The sequence below is a fragment of the Coffea eugenioides genome, chromosome 8 (assembly GCF_003713205.1).
Source record: "Coffea eugenioides isolate CCC68of chromosome 8, Ceug_1.0, whole genome shotgun sequence".
NCBI lineage: Eukaryota > Viridiplantae > Streptophyta > Magnoliopsida > Gentianales > Rubiaceae > Coffea > Coffea eugenioides.
The window spans coordinates 10,764,700-10,786,002 of record NC_040042.1 but is presented as its reverse complement, the minus strand read 5'-3'; the positions used below and the strand labels follow the sequence as shown (position 1 = coordinate 10,786,002).

The 21,303-nt window shown below is 33.1% G+C and overlaps 2 protein-coding genes across 4 annotated transcripts; one reads left to right on the top strand and one right to left on the bottom strand.

Annotated features, from left to right (window-relative positions):
• Nucleotides 1-2,688: 2,688 nt before the first annotated feature.
• LOC113779809 (60S ribosomal protein L13-1) lies at nt 2,689-5,350 on the bottom strand. Its single transcript, XM_027325535.1, has 5 exons — nt 5,236-5,350; nt 3,883-3,998; nt 3,652-3,785; nt 3,264-3,422; nt 2,689-3,105 (listed from the first exon to the last, which is right to left on the bottom strand). Exons 2-5 carry the CDS (start codon nt 3,989-3,991, stop codon nt 2,884-2,886), a joined length of 624 nt encoding a protein of 207 aa, XP_027181336.1. The 5' UTR covers nt 3,992-3,998; nt 5,236-5,350; the 3' UTR covers nt 2,689-2,883.
• Nucleotides 5,351-13,209: 7,859 nt separating this feature from the next.
• On the top strand, nt 13,210-19,569 carry LOC113779438 (probable polyamine transporter At1g31830). Of its 3 annotated transcripts, none has more exons than XM_027325014.1 (2): nt 13,210-13,570; nt 17,727-19,569. In XM_027325014.1, the coding sequence occupies exons 1-2, from the start codon at nt 13,358-13,360 to the stop codon at nt 19,185-19,187; spliced, it is 1,674 nt and encodes a 557-aa protein (XP_027180815.1). In that variant the 5' UTR covers nt 13,210-13,357; the 3' UTR covers nt 19,188-19,569. The 3 variants fall into 3 exon arrangements, with proteins under 3 accessions (XP_027180815.1, XP_027180816.1, XP_027180817.1); XM_027325015.1 differs by lacking the exon at nt 13,210-13,570 and adding an exon at nt 17,044-17,269; XM_027325016.1 differs by lacking the exon at nt 13,210-13,570 and adding an exon at nt 17,287-17,473.
• The last annotated feature ends 1,734 nt before the right edge of the window (nt 19,570-21,303 follow it).

Sequence of the window (21,303 nt, the reverse complement as noted above, 5' to 3'; positions counted from 1 at the left end):
GACCTCAATTTAGACTCTTCATCATCAGACTCATGAATGCTTTCAAAATCAGATTCAGAATCAGGAACCTGTTCTGTTTCATCAGAATCAGGAACCTTCTCTGTTTCATTCAAAGGATCAGGAACCACATTTTATTTCCTGTGATTGTCTACTCCCAACCATTCAGCATTTTTGTCAACATTATCATGAAGTATACCATCATCAGCATCATCGCCTATTTCATAATCTGAATCAATAGCTGAAAAAAAAGTCTCATCACTTGCGTTGGAATCATTATCACAATTATTAGTAGCATACCTTCCTTGACCTTCATCCCTAATATTATTGTTACCATCACCATTTTGGAGTTCATTTTCTGTCTCATCTACCTCATACGGATCATAACCAAGTTGTTGCACTAGAATTTCATGAAAAGATACTTCAAGCTATAAGTTAACTTCCTTAGTTGGCCCAACCTCTCCCTTAACATAACCATTCAACTCCCTACTGCTTTCTATCCTCCTAAAGGTGTTATTTTCCCAACCATAGTACACCTTATGACCATATACACCAGCACTCTCAGTTAATCTATCAACTTCGAAAACACTTAGACCTATACTCTCAACATAGTCAAAAACACACAAATCTCCACCTTCGTAATGGGGATCAGGAGTATATGAAATGAGGCCTCCATGGTGACATCTTAATGTAATAAATGTGCTGCCCGTTTCTGGTTAAAGAAAATAATATAGATCAGACTCTTTAGGAAAAAAAAAAAGCTTCATCATTTCAGCACAACAAACTGTTGACCCACACAAAAACTACCAAACAAGGACCACTTTCACTTTTTCCATACACATGGTCAGATACACATGGCCGGCAAAATATACCAAGTTTTATTGTTTATTAATCACTCTCATCACAAATTTATAGTCAAGCGGCAACTATCATCAGACATAAGGGACCACATTCACACTATAATAATCAAATCAAGACAAATTTTTTGATTTATTTATACCTCATGCAAATAGCCAAATCTGGAAAAAAAAATAGCCGTAAATTGTAGTGGGAAAAAAGTACAAACACAAGGGACCACATATCAGGTTTCCTTCTCCAAAAAAACAGATATCTTTATGCAATGTAGTTGTTGATTTTGGGTATAAATACCGTAATTTGGAGGTGGACAAATGTGGAGCTCTTTCTTCCGCAATACCATTTTTTTCTTCACCTAAAATGCTCCACGGATGCCATCTATGCCTTCCTTCTTGCCAGCAGGTGCTGGAAAAATGGATGAAACGATTGGCCAAAAAATTTTTTAGAGCTGAGAACGGAGAAGAAAGAAGGAGAAGACAGGAGTTTTTTTCCTTTTGCTATTTTGTGTTTTTTGTCCGTTAAAAAAAGTGGATCCATTCGGTTTGACCCGGTTATGTTGGGTATAAAGTTGGATCTGACGAATTGTGCTTCTCACATGCAAAGTTCCGTCCCAATATTTGATTTGTCCTCCAATTCCCGTCAATTGTCCTTAATTGGTCAAAATTACGGAACTTTGAGGATGAAATGTGTTTGGGGTTAAACTTTGAGGATGAAATTGGTCAACCCCGCAAACTTTGAAGATGAAAAGTGCATTTTTTCCAATTTAAATATGAGAGTATTATTGACAATTCATCACCTTTGATATTAGTATATGGCCCTTTTATCACTTCAAGGGTACTAAGTGAGATTTTGAAAAGTTTAGGGGAGCTAGGTGATATTTCATGAAACCTCAAGGGAGGTTTCTGAAATTATCCCTTCTTTTTATCTGATCAATTTGTATTAGAATAATTTTTAAAGAAATTACTACACCCAAGTCCACAAAACACAAAAAAAAAAAAAAGAGTTAAAGAAATTATTGATGATGTGACAGCCAACAGTCATATTCTTTCGAGCTCAACATATTCTTTTTATCTAATCAATTTGTATCAAAACAATCTTTAAAGGAATTGCTACACCCAAGTCCACAAACTACCAAAAAAAAATAAAAAAATAAAGAAATTATTGATGATGTGACAGCCAACATAGCGATATTCTTTTGGGCTCAACATATTTGCTAGCATGTTCTTCAATGCGACGCAGACAAGGATAAAATTTTTGCAAGAAAATGTTTATCAACATGATTAACATTCAACTCAACATGAGGCAGACAAGGAATAACATTTTTGGCAAGATAAGATAAAATCAACGTGATTAATATCTTATTATTTTTTTTGAAAAGAACGTGATTAACATTTAAAACCCAACTTGATGCATAGAAGTGATTTTTGGCAAGGACTATAGGGTACTTCAGACATGATTTTTATCTACATGATCTTACTCAACATTATCTTGCATTTCGCTCATTGATGCAGACATGCGTTTTTTGGCAACTCTATCAGGTACTTAAAAACTATTTGGTGGAAAGAAAGTATTATACCCCTTATGTCAAGACAACAACCGAGCATGATTTCACTTTTTGGTAACTGAACTTAGAAAGAAATCCTACTATATTCTAGAGATGGATGATAAACCTGGGGCAAAAAATGTTTGTTTGCACTCAATTTTTTTGTTATTTGCACTCCCACAATTTATTTTATTATATAGTCTAATAAATGAAAACTATATGATTAAGATGATGATAGGAGTGTAATTAACAAAAATAGGAGTGCAAATAACATTTCGCTAAATTTGCCTAGATGCACAAGTAAACCTTCAACAGCATTCATAAAAAGGCTCGAATTCAAGCAAAGCAGATGGTAACTTAAACTGGAAGAATTCAACCAAAACATAGGTGTCTAATCGCGATAAACATCCAAAATTGCACATCCTGATTAATCAAAAAGGGGAAGAGTATTGCTATCAGTAATCTGAACATCAGAACATTCGAACTGCTTATTTCTTTTCTTCCTTTTCTGCTTCAGCAGCCTTCTTCAACCGAGCACCAACATGGCGCGCATTCGTGCGCTCAAGACGCAACTTGTCGTAGGCTTTAAATGACTTCATCTCTTGTGTGACCTTGACAAGCTCCACGGTTGGCTTCTCTCTGGTGATAGGCATGTATGAACCTTGGACTTGAGTGGCAGTGGCAAGTTCCTCAGGACTTGAATCACCAGACTGAACAAGAAGACAGAAGCCAGTGAAATTTCTAGAGTCGGGGGATTGGAAATAATGGAAATGAAAGAAATACATTTATGGCATAAATTACCAGCAATCAGGGTCAACCATTATCATAACTATCAGAAACTAAACGACTGTTACAAGTGCAGGTGTACCTTGATTTTCTTGGCCCTCCTTGGGAAAATGACTAGCTTGGCTTTGTAAGTCTTGAGCCTTTGGACATTGGCTTGCAAACCTTCCAAAGAACGGTTCTTGCGACGATGATCAACAGCAATACCAATTGTTGGAGCAAGTTTTGTGGGAATACCTGCTGCCTGAAAAATGAGATATGACCATCCATGCCTTAAAACATCTCCACAGAGCACTTCAATCAGTTGGCAGAGAAAGCTAGTAGTCTCAATGGATCAGAGTCAAAATAATGTTCAAAAAACCTTTCTCTAGGTCATATGGTTTCACAATGCAATGAAGCTCCAGAAAGTAAATGACAGACAATCTTTAACTTAATGTAAACGAGGTAAAATAGGTTTTAACAAATTGACTCACCTTCAGCTCCTCAAGAGAGAATCCCCTGCCAGCCCTGACTTTCATATTGTACTTCAAGGTTTGCCCATGAACAATAGGTCGAAGCGGTCCAGCGGTTGGCCTTGGAAAAATTGCCACAGCCTTCTTTTGTCTAGCTGCAGAAATGCAACATGGAGTAAGATCATTCTAGCATTGCATGGGCAAACCTGTCAGTTTCTTGCCTATTCAAACTCCATGAAACTGGCAACTTACCATTGCGTCTCCTTGTCTTGCGGGCAGGTTGGTTAAACCAAGTTTTCACATAGTTCTGCCAGTGCTTCCTGAAGTGTGAACTGGGCACAACATTGTTATGCTTAACCATGTCTTACCTACAAATGAAAAAAACCGATTTAATCTGCAACAGTTGCCCAACGCCGAGCTTCAAGCCAAATCACTCAATAGCATCACAAGAAACAGGAGCATGAATGACTGTATATTCAACTATCAATGAAAAGAACATAACAGTAAGGCACATAATAGCACAAGGAGGGGGAGTAGTAGTTAAAATAAATGTTATTCTGAGAACTGAAGAACAAGTATAACAGCATCATTTTTCTGTTTCCAATTGATCATTGGTAAAGCCATCAAAAAACACATAACCCAATAAAAAAAACTATAACTTGCATTCAACAAATGAGAGCTAAGCTATCCTCAAATTTTTGAGCAGCCAACAATAGCAAGTTTATTTCCAAGCAGAAAATCAAATTTCTCCTGAAGTACTTGCCTACAAACAATCAACAGAAGTTAATTTCGTTACCCAATAAACCCTGAAAAAAATTCCATCAACTCATTTGCCATACCATTTTGATGTTGCTTTGCTATTACGCTCATAGAAAACAGCTAATTCAACAGCTCTTACATATTAACAAAACTTGGGACATAAATACCATCTCCACCAACTGAAAACGTTCGGTTCAACTAACACCAACAAAAAAAGGAAAAGAAAATCTCGATTTCCTTTGCAATTCAAGTCCTCCAGTGAAACCAACTTCGTACTGCCGAACCCACAAACTCCCCATTTCTACTTCTTCCACCTTGACATACTCGAATTTATCCATAAACAGTGAAATATCAAGCATCTCATTTCCATCACCATTCAGCCAATCGAGTTCAAGAATCTCATTAACTCACAATTTTCTCTGTCTACCAGTTTAAATTGCTTTACTAGCCATAGTTCATAGCAGCTAAATTTTCAGCCACATCACCCTAAATTCACAGCTTTTTCCAAATATATAACAAGCCAAGAAATCAATGTTGCTCAACCAAATCAAATACAAAAAACCTTTAACACAGGAGAGTCTCTAAAGCCCAGATTACCTCTAAATCTTTATTTATCCAACTTCATTTTCTTAACATATTTATCCATGTTAATAAACAAAAACCCAGTATGATTTCAACTGATCTATATGCATAACTCAACGAATACACGCAGAAAAAGAATTAAAATTAAGTTGGAAAGGAAACAAAAAATGCATATTATCACTAAAATCGGAGCACAAATTAATCAAAAACAGTGAAACTTGATCAGAAAAAAAAGGGCTTCTAGGGCCAAAAAGTGTAACAAACCTGCAAATTTTTGCTGAGCAAAGAGGAAGTGCTGGAGCAGAAAGATTTCTGAAGGAAGAAGAAAAATTGTAGAGGTCCTTCTTAAGAGGCGGGAGGTTTGAGGCGAGGGAAACCCTAATGTTTGATTGCGTCAATTTTTAATGGGAGGAAACGAGGCCAATTATGAATTTGGGCTTTGAGGTCCAGACACTTCTAATTGGGCTGTTATGGTAACTCTAAGAACGGATCCTTTTAGGCGGAGGGGAGTTCATAAACAAAAAAAACCGGCCAATCCAATCTAGATTGGATCTCAGATTTCGGTAAAACAAAAATTTTAAAAAATTGAAATATAACATTTGGTAAAATGGTTCGGAAATAAATATTAAAAATATTATCAAATTACCAATTACAGGAAGAATTATCAAAATTTTTTAAATAAAATGTTATACATATATATATGTGCCTAAATATAAGAGTAAATCTTAATCCTCGTACTATATACTAATTAGCTAACTTAACTATAACTATACTTTGAAGTCGAATTTTGATGAAAGTTGACATGTTGGAGTTTAGTTTGACAATTTAATTTGAAGTTTTTGTTTATTTCAGTGTTGTTTAAGAATTGAGATTATGAGTTAGGACTTAGAATTATGAACTTTTTTTTTTGCGTATCATTGTTTGAGTTAAGTTGATTGAATTTTGTTGGAAAAACATATGGAATATTATTTTGTTACAATAATGTTAAGAGAAAATTAAGATATTTTAATTCACTATTGACATTTTGAATTTCGGATATTACAAAATTACCGATTCTCTGGTCTAATTTACGAAACTAAAGCTTGGACGGTAATTGGATATTTATCTTAAAAAATAAACTCTCTGAATTACCAAAATTCTTTTTACTAAATTCACTATTATCAGCCAATGAACAGCCCTAGTAGGACGTAGAACATAGATTGATGAAAAATTTACATTGAGGGAGTGAATGTTAACATATTTAAACCTAATTTATGTTGAGAGGTAAATGTTAACATATTCAAACTTAAGTATATGATTTAAAATATTTTAAAGTTTTGTCAGGTAATAGTTTAAATTCTTAAACTCACTTTTAGAAATTTTAATTTTTTATAAGAGCAAAATTGAATTTTCTTAACACACCCCTTACATCTGCCCTTGGTGTGGATGTTCTTCCATCTTCTAAGGGATATTCTACCCCAATCGGGTTAACTCCATTGCTCATAGAGTTTTAACAAGTTAAATTGAGTTGAATATTTGATATTTAGATTCTATTCATATAATGTACGAATATAGTTCGAGTTTGGCTCAAATACTAACGATATTTAAATATTGCGCAAATACAATTTGTTTATTTTTATAAATATTTGATTTTGAGTTTATAAATATTTATTTTTATAATTAGGGTTATTATTACTTTACCTTCTTAAACTATATAACTACTATCAGTTTACCCCCTAACATTATTTTTTAGTCACTTCACCCCCATAAGTAATTCAACTCAACATGTTAAGAAATTTCGAACAAAAATACCCTTTTATTCTATAGCATTACTACACTGTTATTATTACTTTATTCCTTTAATTATAGTGATATAATCGATTTAATTTCTAGCATTATTTTCTTGTTATTTTATTTCATCGTTAATCTAACTACTATAGTAAAAAAATTTTAAATATATTTACCCTTATAAATATATTTAAAAATAAAAAATTTAGAATGATTATTCTTCTTTTTTTTCACTTTAAGAGATCCAAAAATATAAAAATAAAAGGGTTTTCTCAAATTTTTTTCACACTTATTAATACTATGAAAAGAAAAGGCGATAGGAAAGAAGGAGACAGAAAATTAGAATTTGCAAAGAAAAAAAAGTCTAACATTATCATATTAATTTAAGGTTGTTGGGATTAGAATTGAAATCTGGTAGTAAAAAATAAAGTGAAATAATTTTAAAATAATAAAAGTATTTAATTCTTTCTTATTTGTATTTTCTAAAAAAAGAATTAAGCTCTCTCTCTCTGTCTCTCTCTCCCCCTCTCCCTCCCCCTTCCGATCTTTCTATTTTTTTAATATTAATAAGATTGTCAAGAAGAAAGAAATTAATACTTTAACTTTTTTTCTTAATACTAAAGAGGAGAAGAACCACTTTAAATTTTTTATTGTTTTTATTATACAAAGAGGAGGATAATTTCTTCTAAAACTTTTTAACTTGCTAAGTTGGTTTAATGGTGGGATAAATTGCCTAAAAAATAACTCTATGGGGTAAATTGATAATGAGATTATAGTTTATGGGGGTAAAATGATAATAACTTTAAGGGCTAAACTTGTTTTTTTATTTTAATTAACAAACTCCGTTAAGTTTGACCGTTAGTTTTGGGGGTAAAGTGATAATAACCCTTATAATTATATATATATATATATATATATATATATATATATATTCATGAACTATTTGAATAATTTGCAAGTAGATTCATGTTTGACTTGATTATTATACGAACCTAATATTGTGTTTGAATTCGATTCATTTATTAAATGATCGAGTCTTTTTTTTGAAAAAAATAAGCTGAACACGAATATATTCGCAAACAGTTCAATTCATTTAAAAGCTCTAATTGTTCATTATCAAATCTCTCTGTCAAAATTATTTACATGATTTGTAAGAATTACTGTAGTCACAAATAGTCAAAAAGAAAAAGAAAAAAAGAGTACACATTTCAACTATGTCATGTAAGCGCTTATTGCCCAATGTAATGCGACTCGAAATATGCTGTTTGTTTTCTATAATGTACACAAAACTCACAGACTGTATAATATGAAACTACCATTTCAAGAATTGATGGACAGAACGAATAGCTGAGCCTTATATCTTGGCACTCAATTCAATCACTTCTACCCTGGAACATAGCAAATTTTGGTCATCTGAGCAGCAATTCGACTAGCCTTAGAACAAGAACATTGCCAAAACTTTTCATAGTATGTGAACTTGCAAAGTTTGATTTTATTTTTAAGCTCTTCCCGTGATGGAGAAAATTTGATTCTGTAAAAGTTAACTGGTGGCCAAATGTTTTCTATACCATTTGGGACAATCGTACACGTACCTTTGATCTGTTATGCACCTATTCATTATTCAACACACATACACGTTATTATAAGCAAACCGAAAAAAAAAAAAGGGACAACTCATTTGTAGAAATTGAAGCTTTGGTTATCACCCCAACAAAAAAAGGGTCATTGGACAGGCTACCTCTTCATAACCAATAATTCAACTGATTTTAAGTTGAGAAGACTTTAGAGTAACATTGAGGCCTCAAAAATCAGAAATCATAGTTTCAAATTCCTCATTTCCATCCTTTTCCTACTTAGAGAGAGCCATTGTTTTAAGCATTCAAAGGAAACTAGTTGATATGAATGTGAGAAACCTTGAGTTTGACAGCTCTGAGCAAAGGGGAAGGGCCGGAGCAAAGATTTTTGAAGGATGAAGAAAAAATTTAGAGGTCCTTATTTAGGCGTCGTTTGGGGTTGCAGTACTTTTGATAAAAAAATATACTTTTGGGTAATAAAAGTACTTTTAAAGTGTTTGATAAATATCATCCCATAAAATTAGGAGTAGAGTTTTGGTATTAAAAACACTTTTAGCAAAAATTCAAATTTGGTGCTTTTAAAGTAATTTTTGTGATTTAAAAAAAATATCAAATTTAATCATTTATCCTAAATTATGAACCAAATAAAGGGATAAACACTTTTAAAAATTTTCAAATTATATATTATGCAATATAATAAATATTTATTGAATTATGTCTCCAAATAATATATTTTAAAACACTTAAGTTGATAATAAGTATTTTTATTAAAAACTCAAATATTGACGGCACTGATTGCGTCAAATTTTAGGAATGGGTTGATATGAATGTGAGCCTACGAGGCCAATCATTGGTTCGGCCTATTAGGCCCAAACATGCTAACTGGGCTATAATAATTTCTAATACTGAATCCCTTTCTCATAATAAATCAACCTAACATAGGATCGTTTAAGGTGTGCATTTTAAAAGTTTGGAGTGCTTTTAAAGGGTTTCTGTAGACAAAGTTGTGGATAAACTTATCTATTAAAAACTTCTAAAGAAGGGTCCCAAGTAGATCCATGGATTAATGAACTGGAAAATTTACATTTTTTTGGGGTTGAATAATAACCTATCTAAATCTAATTTAGGTGGAGAGGGTGAATATCAATATATCTAAACTTAAGTATATAATACAAAAATTTTTAAAATTTTTGCAAGGGAAAATGTTTAAACTTTTAAAGAACATTTATAGAAAATTTTGAATATTTTGTAAGAGCGAAATTGAATTTTCTAAAAATTAGGGGCAATTGCCCCTCCTGATCCCTAGGTCCATCTTGGTAGAAGCTCTTGCTTCTTTGAAGGGAATATCTACCCAGTGAAGTTGGCTCGATAGAACTTGTTCATGTTATTTAGAAGCTTCTTTTTCTGATCTAAGAATAGGCCTCAGAGCAGCTATTTGTCTCTAGTAATAGTATTGGATGTTATTTTAGAAGCTCGTATTCGAATTACTCTGTCAAAATTAGGCATCTTTGTAAGAGCAACCATAATCACGTACAACTAATGATTATTTTGTGTAATGCAAACAAATCTCATAGATTGCACAATATGAAATTACCGTTTGCTAGTGCAGGTTGGTTCAATTATTAAGGACATACAAAAGGTTATGTATTCAAATTTCGCTGCTAATATGAGAATTATGTTGATAAGCAGTTAATTAGTAAGAACATACCACTTTTTTATAGAAGGTTATGTGTTCGAATCTCGGTACTAATATGAATATTATGTTGATAAGCAGTTTGTAAGAATTCATGTAAGTGACTTACGATCTTGACTCGGTACCTTGGATGCATAATAACGATCAGAATCAAATTAACTCAAACTTTTATTTTAAAAAAAAATGAACAAACTTTTATTTAAAAAAAAAATGAAACTATCATTTCAAGCATGATGAACATAAAGTAAGTTGAGCGAGCGTGCAGATAGTGGAGCCTTTATCTTGGCACTCAACCGATTGAATCACCTCTACCCTGGAGCCATAGCAAAGTTTGGTCACCGGAGCACCTGTCCGACAAGCCTTAGAACAAGAACATTGTCAGAATCTTTCTTTCATGGTAGGAGAACCTCCATTTGGATTCGCCTATTTTTCAAAAATAAAATTTTTAAATATAATGATACAATAATATACAAATAAAAATAATTTAAAATTATTTTATTCATACAATATATCAAATATTTTAAAAAAATTTATAGTAAAAGTTTTTCATATACACTGTCACAGTAAAATATTTCAAAAATACTCCAAAAAACAGCTGATCCAAATGAATTTCTTTCCCTGACGGAGAGAATTTATTTTTGCAATGTTAGCTGGTGCTTTAAAGTTACTTATAGCAGTTTGGGACAACTACAAACTTACATTTGATTCAATATGAACCTAACAAACGTATACTTTTGTTTATATACATACATACATATACATATATATATATACACACACAATATATACATATATATGTGTGTGTTCGTACACCCGCACATACTTTCCGACCATGCACTTTATAACTTTTTCGGCCTGCGCCTTTATCAAGTAGTACGGCAAGAGATCAAAATAAATGCATATTCTCGTTTATCATCTGATTTTCTTATTCTAAACTGCATAAGGAAAACATGTAAAGCCAAAAGTTAGGAATGACATGGACGGAAGAACCTTCTTCCCTCATGGGTTATTAGTTTAGCCTAGATAGAATCCCGGCAGTCGCCACTGTAAATTGGGGCTTTGGTTATCACCAAAAAAAAAATAAAAGGGTCAATGGAGGCCTAGAGTATGTATCTTTTCATAACCAATTATTCAACCAATTTTAAGTTGAGAAAACTTTGCTCTAGTGATTAATATTAAGCCCTAAAAAATTAGAAGTGAACAATTTCAAATTCCGCCTTTCCACCATTTCCCTGCTTAGAGAGAGGCCTTGTTTTAAGCATTCAAAAGGAAACCATAGATCAATTGTTAGAATCACTTGATTTTGAGAAATAGTGCTAGCTGGTATGTTTGGATAGTGCAGTGCATTATTTACCAAAATTTATTTGCTTATATCATCAACATATTTGTCAACTATTTTTATCTCATACATATCATATAAAAAACGTGCTACAGTATGTTTTTTCAAAAAATTATCTCAAATAATCTACTATTCAAAAATGTGCTACAGTGTTCTTTATAAAATCAGAATTGTGAAAAAGTAAATGCTAAGCATTTCCATCCTTATTGAGGGAGCTACATCATATTAAAAATTCTATGTATGTCCATTATAATTGAAACTTTAAAGTTCAATTTAGGTGAATTTTTTATTTTAAAAAAAAGGGTTCTCCAATTTAGTGTATAAGGACGGCTGATTAACATATGTGCCCGGTGTTATCTTTGTCAACAAAAGAGTATCCAATTCAAAGGGGGATGATGATTGTACAATTCCACTGGAAAAACCTTCTTATAATTCTGATAGAAGAGACCCCTAAAAGATATCATTGTCGGAGGATATCAATATGAGCAGAATGCCAAAGATATGAAAACCACTATGTTACAAACCTTGTGGGAGGTTTCTGAAATTATCCCTTAATTATACAGAGCTGGGAAATACTTTAACCTAATCCAACAGTCAAAGCTTTGACTTATCAGTTATCAGACTCCTATTGGATTGGATGCTTCTGGGGAGGATCTGGGAGAGTGGGACCAAGCTACTTGCACGCTTCTATGGGACCTTGTGCTTCAAAATGTAGACCATGACATGTTATGTGCTCCTAACAATTTTGACTAAAACAAAAACAAAGAAAGTAGTTTTACTCCATTGTTGGACTATATCCCATGGGGTGATTATCTATATTTTTCCTGATTCTATTCATTTTTTTTTTGGTCAAACTGATTCTACTCATCATTTAACAATACTTGAAGAATCTCAAGTTTCTATTAATTATGCAAAATATATTAAAAAGCCAACATAGTTTAGAAGCCTTTTTTTTTTTCTCGGTAAAAACCACAGTATGTGTATTTGTTTTACAGTTTGTAATTAATTTTATTCGAGTCGGATCGGATCCCTCCTATGGGGAAACTATTCCAACATTGTCCTTTCTTTCCATTCTCATGGGTTTCGAACTCGAAATCTCATGATTGAGGGATTGAAGCTCTTTTCACTTGCACCAACATCCATTGTTATATAGTTTAGAAGCTAGCTCTATCAATCTGAATCAATAAGAATACCAAATAATCTTGAGAAAACTAGTAAGAAGGAGGGCAAATTGACACATTGCTAAGTTCTCTTAGATGTAAATTGCAATTGCATTGTTCACCTTCTACAAGAAAACGCAATTATATTCACTGATTAGTTGGTTACTTGTCATATCAGGTGCAATGAATTCCCCTCGAAATAACGGATGGAAAGTGACAGAATTGTAAAGAAGTGGACATCTAGACGATGAACGCATTCATAAAATTTAAAAAAAATATGGTTTACTTTACAAAATGAGATTTTGAAATAATTTGATTCAAAAAAGTGCACTCTATTACCCGTGATAAAATGACTAAAATGAAAATCGCAAAGTACAAGTTTTAAATCCTGGCCAATAACCACCCCATGAAACAGCTAATATTACATAATCTAATTACAAATAAATAAATGTCGTGAAGAATATTGAATAGAAAAAAAAAAAAGGAGGCAAGGTTTGGTAGATCAGTCCATTTTTTGCCGTCAAACACGTACAAACCAGTAATAGCAAATAAAATAGACAAGTTACCTTTGCGTATCCAATTGCATTATTTGCATTTTACTATGATGTAAACAAATTCTCAAGCCATTGTTTTTATATATATATAAACAGTAATGCCTTGAGTTCCAACAACTAGTACAATAAGCTGGTCAAAAAACAACAAAATATCTCTCTCAAACTCTATATCAGATTTCATGTCTACATCCATTTCTCCTCATCTTCCTCCAGCTTTCTTTCTCAGTCTCTCTCTTTAAAGCCCTTTATTTGTGTGCAAATTTCTAGCATTCTTATCCAGTCTTCTTCTGCAAATACAAATGGTCCCAAAAACCAAGAATGATTTATCTCTAGATTCTGCAAGAAGCGATGAAGCATCATCAATAAAAGTGCCCAAAACCCAAGATTTATCAGATGCTTCTGCACCAGCCGGGGTAGTTGCCAATGGTGGAAGAGCGCAAACTGGCTCTCAACAAGTTGCAGCAGCTGCTGATATTTCCACAGCACCAAAACCACAAGAAGGGGAGGATGAGGTATTATACTATTATATATTCTTCATCTTCAAAGATTTTAATATTGGCTTTATTCTTGTTCCATTCCTTTTCCTTTCTCCCCTCCCTAAAAAGTTGTGAGTTTGTTGCACAAGAATGTGCTTTGGAATGGTTCTACTAGAATACTTACAAGATAAGGGCTGAAATGGTTCAAGATTTTGTTCCCCCATATTGGCTGAGAATTAGTTCCCTAGCAAATTAACTAATGACTCCTAATCCATTCATACATTTTTGTTCTCTCTCTTCTTCTTTTTTTTTTTTTTTTTGCATTTTGATAACTATATATTTTTAATAGTTTCATGTGTATACGTGCACGTGTATTTGTCTTTTTGTTTCACGAGAGAGAAGATGGTGTCTGTTTTCTGAATTGATTTTGCTTGAAAAGAAAGAGATAATTTATTTTTGGTAGAAGAAATTAAGTAGGAAAAGAAAATAATGTGGATAGGCAAGATTCTTTTCCAAGCCATGTTTTGCTGTTCTTTTTGACATTGGATCGAGGCATATTTTCTGTAGGACATAAATGGAAATGAGATTTGGATTTTGGAATGCCTAAAAGTTTATAAGTGTTGAGGGTTTAGACGGCCATATTGATGTCGGAATCATAGCTAAATATTATTGTGCCCCTCGCGTGCTGGCTAGTTCCATAATTGATGTTTAAAAGTTAAATACCGTGTGAAGTGCAATGATTTGTGGAGATACATACCATTTGGAATTGAGTACTTAGAAATCATATAATATATCATATGGCATGTGGACGCAGAACCAATTGGTGACTCTAAGGTATTTGAGGTTTTTCTTCTCATGTTTTTTGGGGGCAAAAAAGGTTTTATATTTTATTTTTTTATTGATATGTATCATATGATAAATAGTTTATTTGTATTGAGAGCTGAATTCTTTTTGTTGTATCGTAAACACGTTTTATAATTATTCTTTTATTTCTTCAACTACCTTTTTTTATTTCAATAGATGACATCATAAAAAACGTTATTCCACTATTTAAAATTTTTTTAAAAGTAATCTTCAATCCAAGAGACACAAATTCGGATTTTATGGGAAAGTATATGCATTGTAATTGGATTTATGGAGTGGCACTTGAATGAGGAACGTAATTTCCTTTTCCTTTTTTATCCTGAAAGAATGGAGTGGAAGTTTGTCAATGAGGGCCTGATATTTTTTACTATGGTGGGGATTCAATGTTGGACAGATTTCCAACATCATGGAGGCTAAATCATACTGTACTTTCCAATTTTCTACTACTACTATTTAGCTTAGTGATCAATATGACCATTACTTGAGTACTTGTGCTCTAGAAACTTTAGAAAGTAAAGAGAATGAACAACAAAAAAGAGAGAATAGAAGGATCGATCAATCATGATGTCAAAGCTTTGTTCTTTTTTTTAAATTTCTTTTTAATTTTGGTTATTTTTTAGGCCTTGTTTGATAACCCAATTCAGTATTTATATTTAATGGATTTAGATCTTAATATGCTCAGATGCATTTGATAACTAAAACCAAAACATCTGAATTAATTAAATGACACTCTGAATTTCTTAAGCAAAACTTACTCTCGAAAATAAGAGATAAGTTATTCACTCATCAGTTAATATGGTATGCATTCAAATATATCAAATTTAGTATTTAACAATTCAATAATTTAACAAATTTAGATTTTAGATTTCAATTTTATCAAACACACCCTTAGTCTTTTGCAAACTTTATAGGTGAGCTTTTAGTTGCAAAAAAAAAAAATCTCTATTCAATACTTGGTTGTGGGCTCTACATCACTAATAACACAAAAATTACTACAATTTTCAATTCTGCTCACTCAATTCTTGTCACCCAAATCTCTGCTAGGGGAGATCAGTGAAATTTTTAAAACCTTGAGGGGTTCCAGTGCAAGTTTCAGAAACCTTAGGGGAGGTTTGTGAAATTATCCCAAAAAATAATACACCATCCAAATACTAGTACGGGAAATGAATGTCGTCTTATGAAGTCATTTTCCTTGACAGAAATTGTGGGGTGGCGGAAAACTGTCATGATGTGATTTGCCTTTGCTGAGAAAACGAAGTATTCTATTGTCACACGCACAAAACATTTCCGCGATTTTGTGTCATGTCAGAATCTTGGTGAACCGGTAGGATGATAAGGCAACAAGACGTTTTAAATTCCCAATACTTCTGAGAAAGAACAAATAACAATAAAATAAATAAAAGTAATTTCTTGTGCTTGCTTGAAGGGTACAATTTCTTTTTCATCTTTTACAATTGCTTATGCAATACTGTATGAGAAATAAAAATTTAGCATTAGACAACTGAAAAACCCTTTTTAAGTGTAACTGAATCTTTGCTCATAAAAAAAAAGGAAAGAAAAAGGAAAAAATGTGCAGTTGAATCTTTCTTTCATTTTTTTTTTAATCCTCATACTTCTTCTCACATCTTTCCTATTCCTAATTATTAGGTTCAGGATTCGAATATTGCTGATAACGGAGAGAAATATAAAAGTTCTCTCTTAGTTATTGGACTAATCCTGATTTTTAAATTTTTTGTATGCAGCATATGTATAAACATCTGGCTGCAAAATAAAAAGTTGATTTCAATTTTCTGACTGAATTCACTTTTAACTTCTTATGATTTTCTCACTTCCCAAGTGTTCTTTGATTGATTCTCATCAATGCCTGACACAAACAAAATTTAGCACACAAAAAGGGAAAAAAAACTCAACCAATTACAATCTAATTGAATAATTCTTCATTTTCGATTTTAAGAGTTTTTTTTCGAGGTCTCAAGCTAAATAAAATTTTCACGTTTTATAACATAATTAATTAGGATCAATCTTTCTTATACTGTCAGTACATATACTGACGGGTTGGATGAATGCCACATCATCTGAATTTGAATTTAAACATCAAATTATATATATATGACATGCATCTAAACCTACTAGTGTATACATTAATAGTGTATAAAAGATTTACCTAATTAATTAACAGTTAATAACATTTTTATTTAGTCAACTGATATAGTTGACAGGACCACCCTTGAACCAAATTTCAAATATTCTTTGAGAATCTTCCAAAAAAAAGAGAAAAGGAAAGTTTAGAAAAGGACATATATATATATATATATATATATATATATATATATAAGTAAATTTTATATACACTAACAGTGTATATATTATCACGATTGGATGCACGACATATATGTAAAATTTAGATTTCAAATTCAAATTTGGATTATATGTCATGCATTTAATGATAAAAGTGTATATACTGTCAGTGTATATAAAATTAATCATATATATATATGTGTGTGTGTATGAAGGATTAGAAAAACTAGACAAATATTTTTGGAATAATAAAATTACAAATTTACCCTTGAATTGACTTCTTCGTCAACCAACAAACTATTCAAATCTTGGGGAATACTTCCCATCTTTTGTGAGAGTTTATCAATTTACAGAGACAGATAGCAACAAAATATTCCCTCTTTCATCATCCCGATTCCGATTCCAGATGTATAGCTCTCGATTCCTTCTCCTTTCCAACGTGTGTCACCATCTCAGCTCATCTGCAGAAGAGTCCCTTTGTTTTTTCCCTCAAATCTCAGTTCTAAGATGACGCAAAGAGCCAAACAAGGCGCTACCGCTTTTTCTTAATGACTCTGTCGCCTTCGCTTCATGGTCCTCCCTTTGTTCCTTTTTTCTCTCTGTTTTTACGTTGTTTTACTCATTCCTTTCTGGGTTCCTCAGATTTGATTGGATGGTATCCGAAATTTTTTGATTTTGAGGACCTTGGTTTAACTTGATTTGATGTTGGTTTGTTCCTATTTGAACTGAATCTGGTCTAGTTCGCATGATTTCCTTGTTTTGATCAAGGTTTCTGAGGTTTGTTCCGCTAATCTGATTGAACTATTGTGATAATTTGATGAGAATTGGCGAATTATGCTGGTTTCTGTTCTAATTATGGACTGATTAGCCATAATTTCCTTATTTTTCCTCTCTTCTTGTGATGGTTTATCTCGAGATTTTGTTTTTCATGTTAAATTTGTATAGTTTTTGTCTTTCTATTGTGTCTCTGTAGTTAAATTTGAGCTGAGGCAAGTGTATTCAGTTTTTAATGAGTTTATGATGAATGCAGAAATTGAGGAATACAACTAACAGACAAGCTGCCATTGCAATGGGGGAATATGATGGATCAGAATATGTGGTAATTAATGAGGTTCCTCCTCCTAGAGCTGGTCATAGTAGTAGGAAAGTTTCGGTTTTGCCCCTTGTTTTCCTCATCTTTTATGAAGTATCAGGGGGCCCATTTGGGGTTGAGGATAGTGTTAATGCTGCTGGTCCTCTTTTAGCTCTTCTGGGATTTTTAGCATTTCCATTCATATGGAGTATTCCTGAGGCGTTAATCACAGCTGAGATGGGAACTATGTTTCCTGAAAATAGTGGTTACGTCGTTTGGGTTTCAAGCGCTTTAGGTCCGTTCTGGGGTTTCCAGCAAGGTTGGGTGAAATGGTTAAGTGGGGTTATTGATAATGCTCTGTATCCTGTTTTGTTTCTGGATTATTTGAAATCTGGTTTCCCTGCAGTCGGTCATGGTTTCCCTAGGGTCCTTGCTGTATTGGCCTTGACTATTGTCCTAACTTATATGAACTATAGGGGTTTAACAATTGTTGGATGGGTTGCTATTCTGCTTGGCATCTCTTCACTCCTGCCTTTTGCAGTTATGGGACTTATTTCAATTCCTAAGTTAAGGCCCGGAAGATGGTTTGTGGCAGATATTCACCATGTAGATTGGAATTTGTATCTGAATACCCTCTTTTGGAATCTGAACTATTGGGACTCTATAAGCACACTTGCAGGGGAGGTAGAGAATCCAAAGAAAACTTTGCCAAAATCTCTTTTCTATGCAGTGATTTTAGTGGTTGTTAGTTATTTCATTCCTCTTCTGGTTGGAACTGGTGCTGTTCCACTGCAGAGGGATAAGTGGACGGATGGTTATTTTTCAGATATTGCAAAGATGCTAGGTGGTGTATGGTTGAGATGGTGGATTCAGGCTGCTGCAGCTATGTCAAATATGGGGATGTTTGTAGCTGAGATGAGCAGCGATTCTTTTCAGCTTCTTGGTATGGCTGAAAGAGGAATGCTTCCTGAGTTCTTTGCCAAGAGATCTCGCTATGGTACACCTCTAATTGGGATCCTTTTTTCAGCTTCAGGTGTGTTTTTGCTTTCATGGATGAGCTTTCAGGAAATAGTAGCTGCTGAGAACTTCTTATATTGCTTTGGAATGATATTGGAATTTATTGCTTTTGTCCGGTTAAGATACAAGTATCCAAATGCATCTCGCCCATATAAGATTCCAGTGGGAAATATTGGATCCATTCTAATGTGTACACCACCAACCATACTGATATGTGCTGTCCTGGCATTTTCTTCTCTGAAAGTCATGATTGTAAGTCTCATTGCTGTTGTCATAGGGCTAGTAATGCATCCATGTCTTAAGCATTTTGAAAAGAAAAGATGGATGAAGTTCTCCATAAGTTCTGATCTTCCAGATATTCAAGCTACTGCTCGCGAGAGCACAGAGACCTTTATTGCCTAACAAATATGTGGTATCTTCATATTCAGAAGACCATTTAGCCCAAAGCAAGTTCCTGATGCAAGAAATTTCAAATTTTAAATCCTGGAGAAAGCATTGCTATCTTGGGATGAAGCCCTAAAACGTGGCCAGAAGATCTTTGTGGATGACAAGCATGTGATGAGAGCTTTTGGGTCTTGTTAGATAATTTCCTTACTTTGATGCTTTTATGTCATTGGAGGTTCTTACCATCAGAATATGTATATTTGCTTCAGTTTTAGTTCAAATTGATGTTTCCTGAAACAGAAAATGTTTTATTATTGGAAAAGAACCTGCAGTTTTTAGTCAGGCTACTATGGGATGCGTTAGCAAGTTCATGAATAATGAATGCTTGTTGATTCTTAAATTCTTGGTCTCCTGATTTTTTATTCATGGTAATTAGATTAAACTTCAAAGCAGAAATCGTTGGACTCTTTTGGATCCGGAAACATCTGAGGGTGGGGATGTTGGAGAAAGGTTGAGGCATCATCAATCAATAGAGCAATTTGTAGAGGAGATATTGTGTTTGATTTATGTTTGGATACTGAAGATGTGCCTGGTTTAGTCCTTTTCTGAATCGATTTTACGCCCATGAATCTTGGTAGATGTTCAAGTTGCAACTTACAACCTCAGTCAAGAGAAAAGCCTGCCTTAAATTAATCATCTGGTTGAAAAATCACTCTTGGCTTCTGTGCTTTAGCTTTTAGCTTTTGGAAAATGCTTAATTGTTCTTTTCTGTCCTGCTGAAAAGTTGAGATCAGATTGGCCATACTCCTTTTTTTGAGATTACAATGTCACAAACCAGCCCTAGATCTAAGGTACACTTGTGATTTTTGAATACCAGAGGGAGGAAAATCCAATGAGATTAAATAACATGGCGAAATAGTAAAAGATTAACTTGACAGTAAAGAAGAGAGGGATCAAAGTAAATTAAAATTAGAGAAGAAATCTATATGGTTGTCAAAGCTGGGGAAGGCTAGTGATCCCAGAATATTTTCTTTGAAATGTAATTGTGCATTAAGACAACTGGTTTGGTATTGCTTTCCTTCTGTAGAACAGAAATTGAGTGAGAAGTAAGTCATGTAGAATTGAATTTGTTTACCTCCCAAATTCTGCTTTCTTCCTGAGCTTCACCTCATCCCACATATAAATTAAAATGGATAAAGCCACAGCTTTCAGAATAAATGTATTTCTTAAATAAAAAGATGCTATAAAAAAAGTTGTTTTGCACGTAATGCGTTCACATACCTAGGGACTAGACTCCTCTCCATTGCATCGGAGAGAACTTCTTTACATTACACTTGAATAAAATTAATTTAAAAATTATTTTCGAAGATCAACTCCATTCATAATGTATTTCTGTCCTTGTATTAGTTATATATAAAATTTTACATGAAATTGGCCAAGTTCTGTCTTCTCCTTCTGATTAGAGAATTGCAGAATTTATCACAATTGGGGCCCATTTTTCACCATTCAAAAAGTTTTTGTATAAATTGAATATCAAAATATCATCAAAAAATATAATTTTTTCATATGTTGATTTAGAGATTAAAAGAAAAATAATGATATAATAGCATAATTTTATTACGTTTTATAAATTGAAATATGAATAAATGAAGAGATCAATGGAGATAAATCTAACATAAGCCCACGTTAAGGAAGAAATTTTTTTTAAAGGTACTATGGGAGAACTCCATTTTCATCAATATGGGAATATAATTTTGTTCCTTCGATTTTGGTCAGTCCTAGCGTTTGAAAAGAGCTTTTCAAAGTTGCTACTCCAGAAATTTCAGCTTGAACCACCGTAGCATATTTCTCAAGGAAGCCTCTAGAAGGCTTGTGAATGTCTTTCGGGGAGAAAATGTTATCAGAACCACAAATGGGGTTGGTAGAAGAAAACCACGACGTACCTGCAAAACAAAAATGTTGTTCAAACACAATTTTTATCACTAGAGAAAGTATTAGCATTATTATAGGTGGACAAAGGTCAAATTTTCTATGTGTGAAAATGAAATCTACCTGTTAATGCTAATTAAGAACATATATTATGAATGTATGTTTAGAGTTTAAGCACGTTTGAGACCTCAAAAATTAGAAGTTC

What these genes read in the sequence shown, in the direction of transcription:
- LOC113779809 (XM_027325535.1), bottom strand. Translation starts at nt 3,991, where the DNA reads ATGGTTAAGCATAACAATGTTGTGCCCAGTTCACACTTCAGGAAGCAC. An exon ending in TCTCTCTTGAGGAGCTGAAG is followed by an intron (nt 3,423 to 3,651) that starts GTGAGTCAATTT and finishes CTCATTTTTCAG; the next exon opens with GCAGCAGGTATTCCCACAAA. An exon ending in GGAGGGCCAAGAAAATCAAG is followed by an intron (nt 3,106 to 3,263) that starts GTACACCTGCAC and finishes CTTCTTGTTCAG; the next exon opens with TCTGGTGATTCAAGTCCTGA.
- LOC113779438 (XM_027325014.1), top strand. Translation starts at nt 13,358, where the DNA reads ATGGTCCCAAAAACCAAGAATGATTTATCTCTAGATTCTGCAAGAAGC. An exon ending in CACAAGAAGGGGAGGATGAG is followed by an intron (nt 13,571 to 17,726) that starts GTATTATACTAT and finishes TGATGAATGCAG; the next exon opens with AAATTGAGGAATACAACTAA.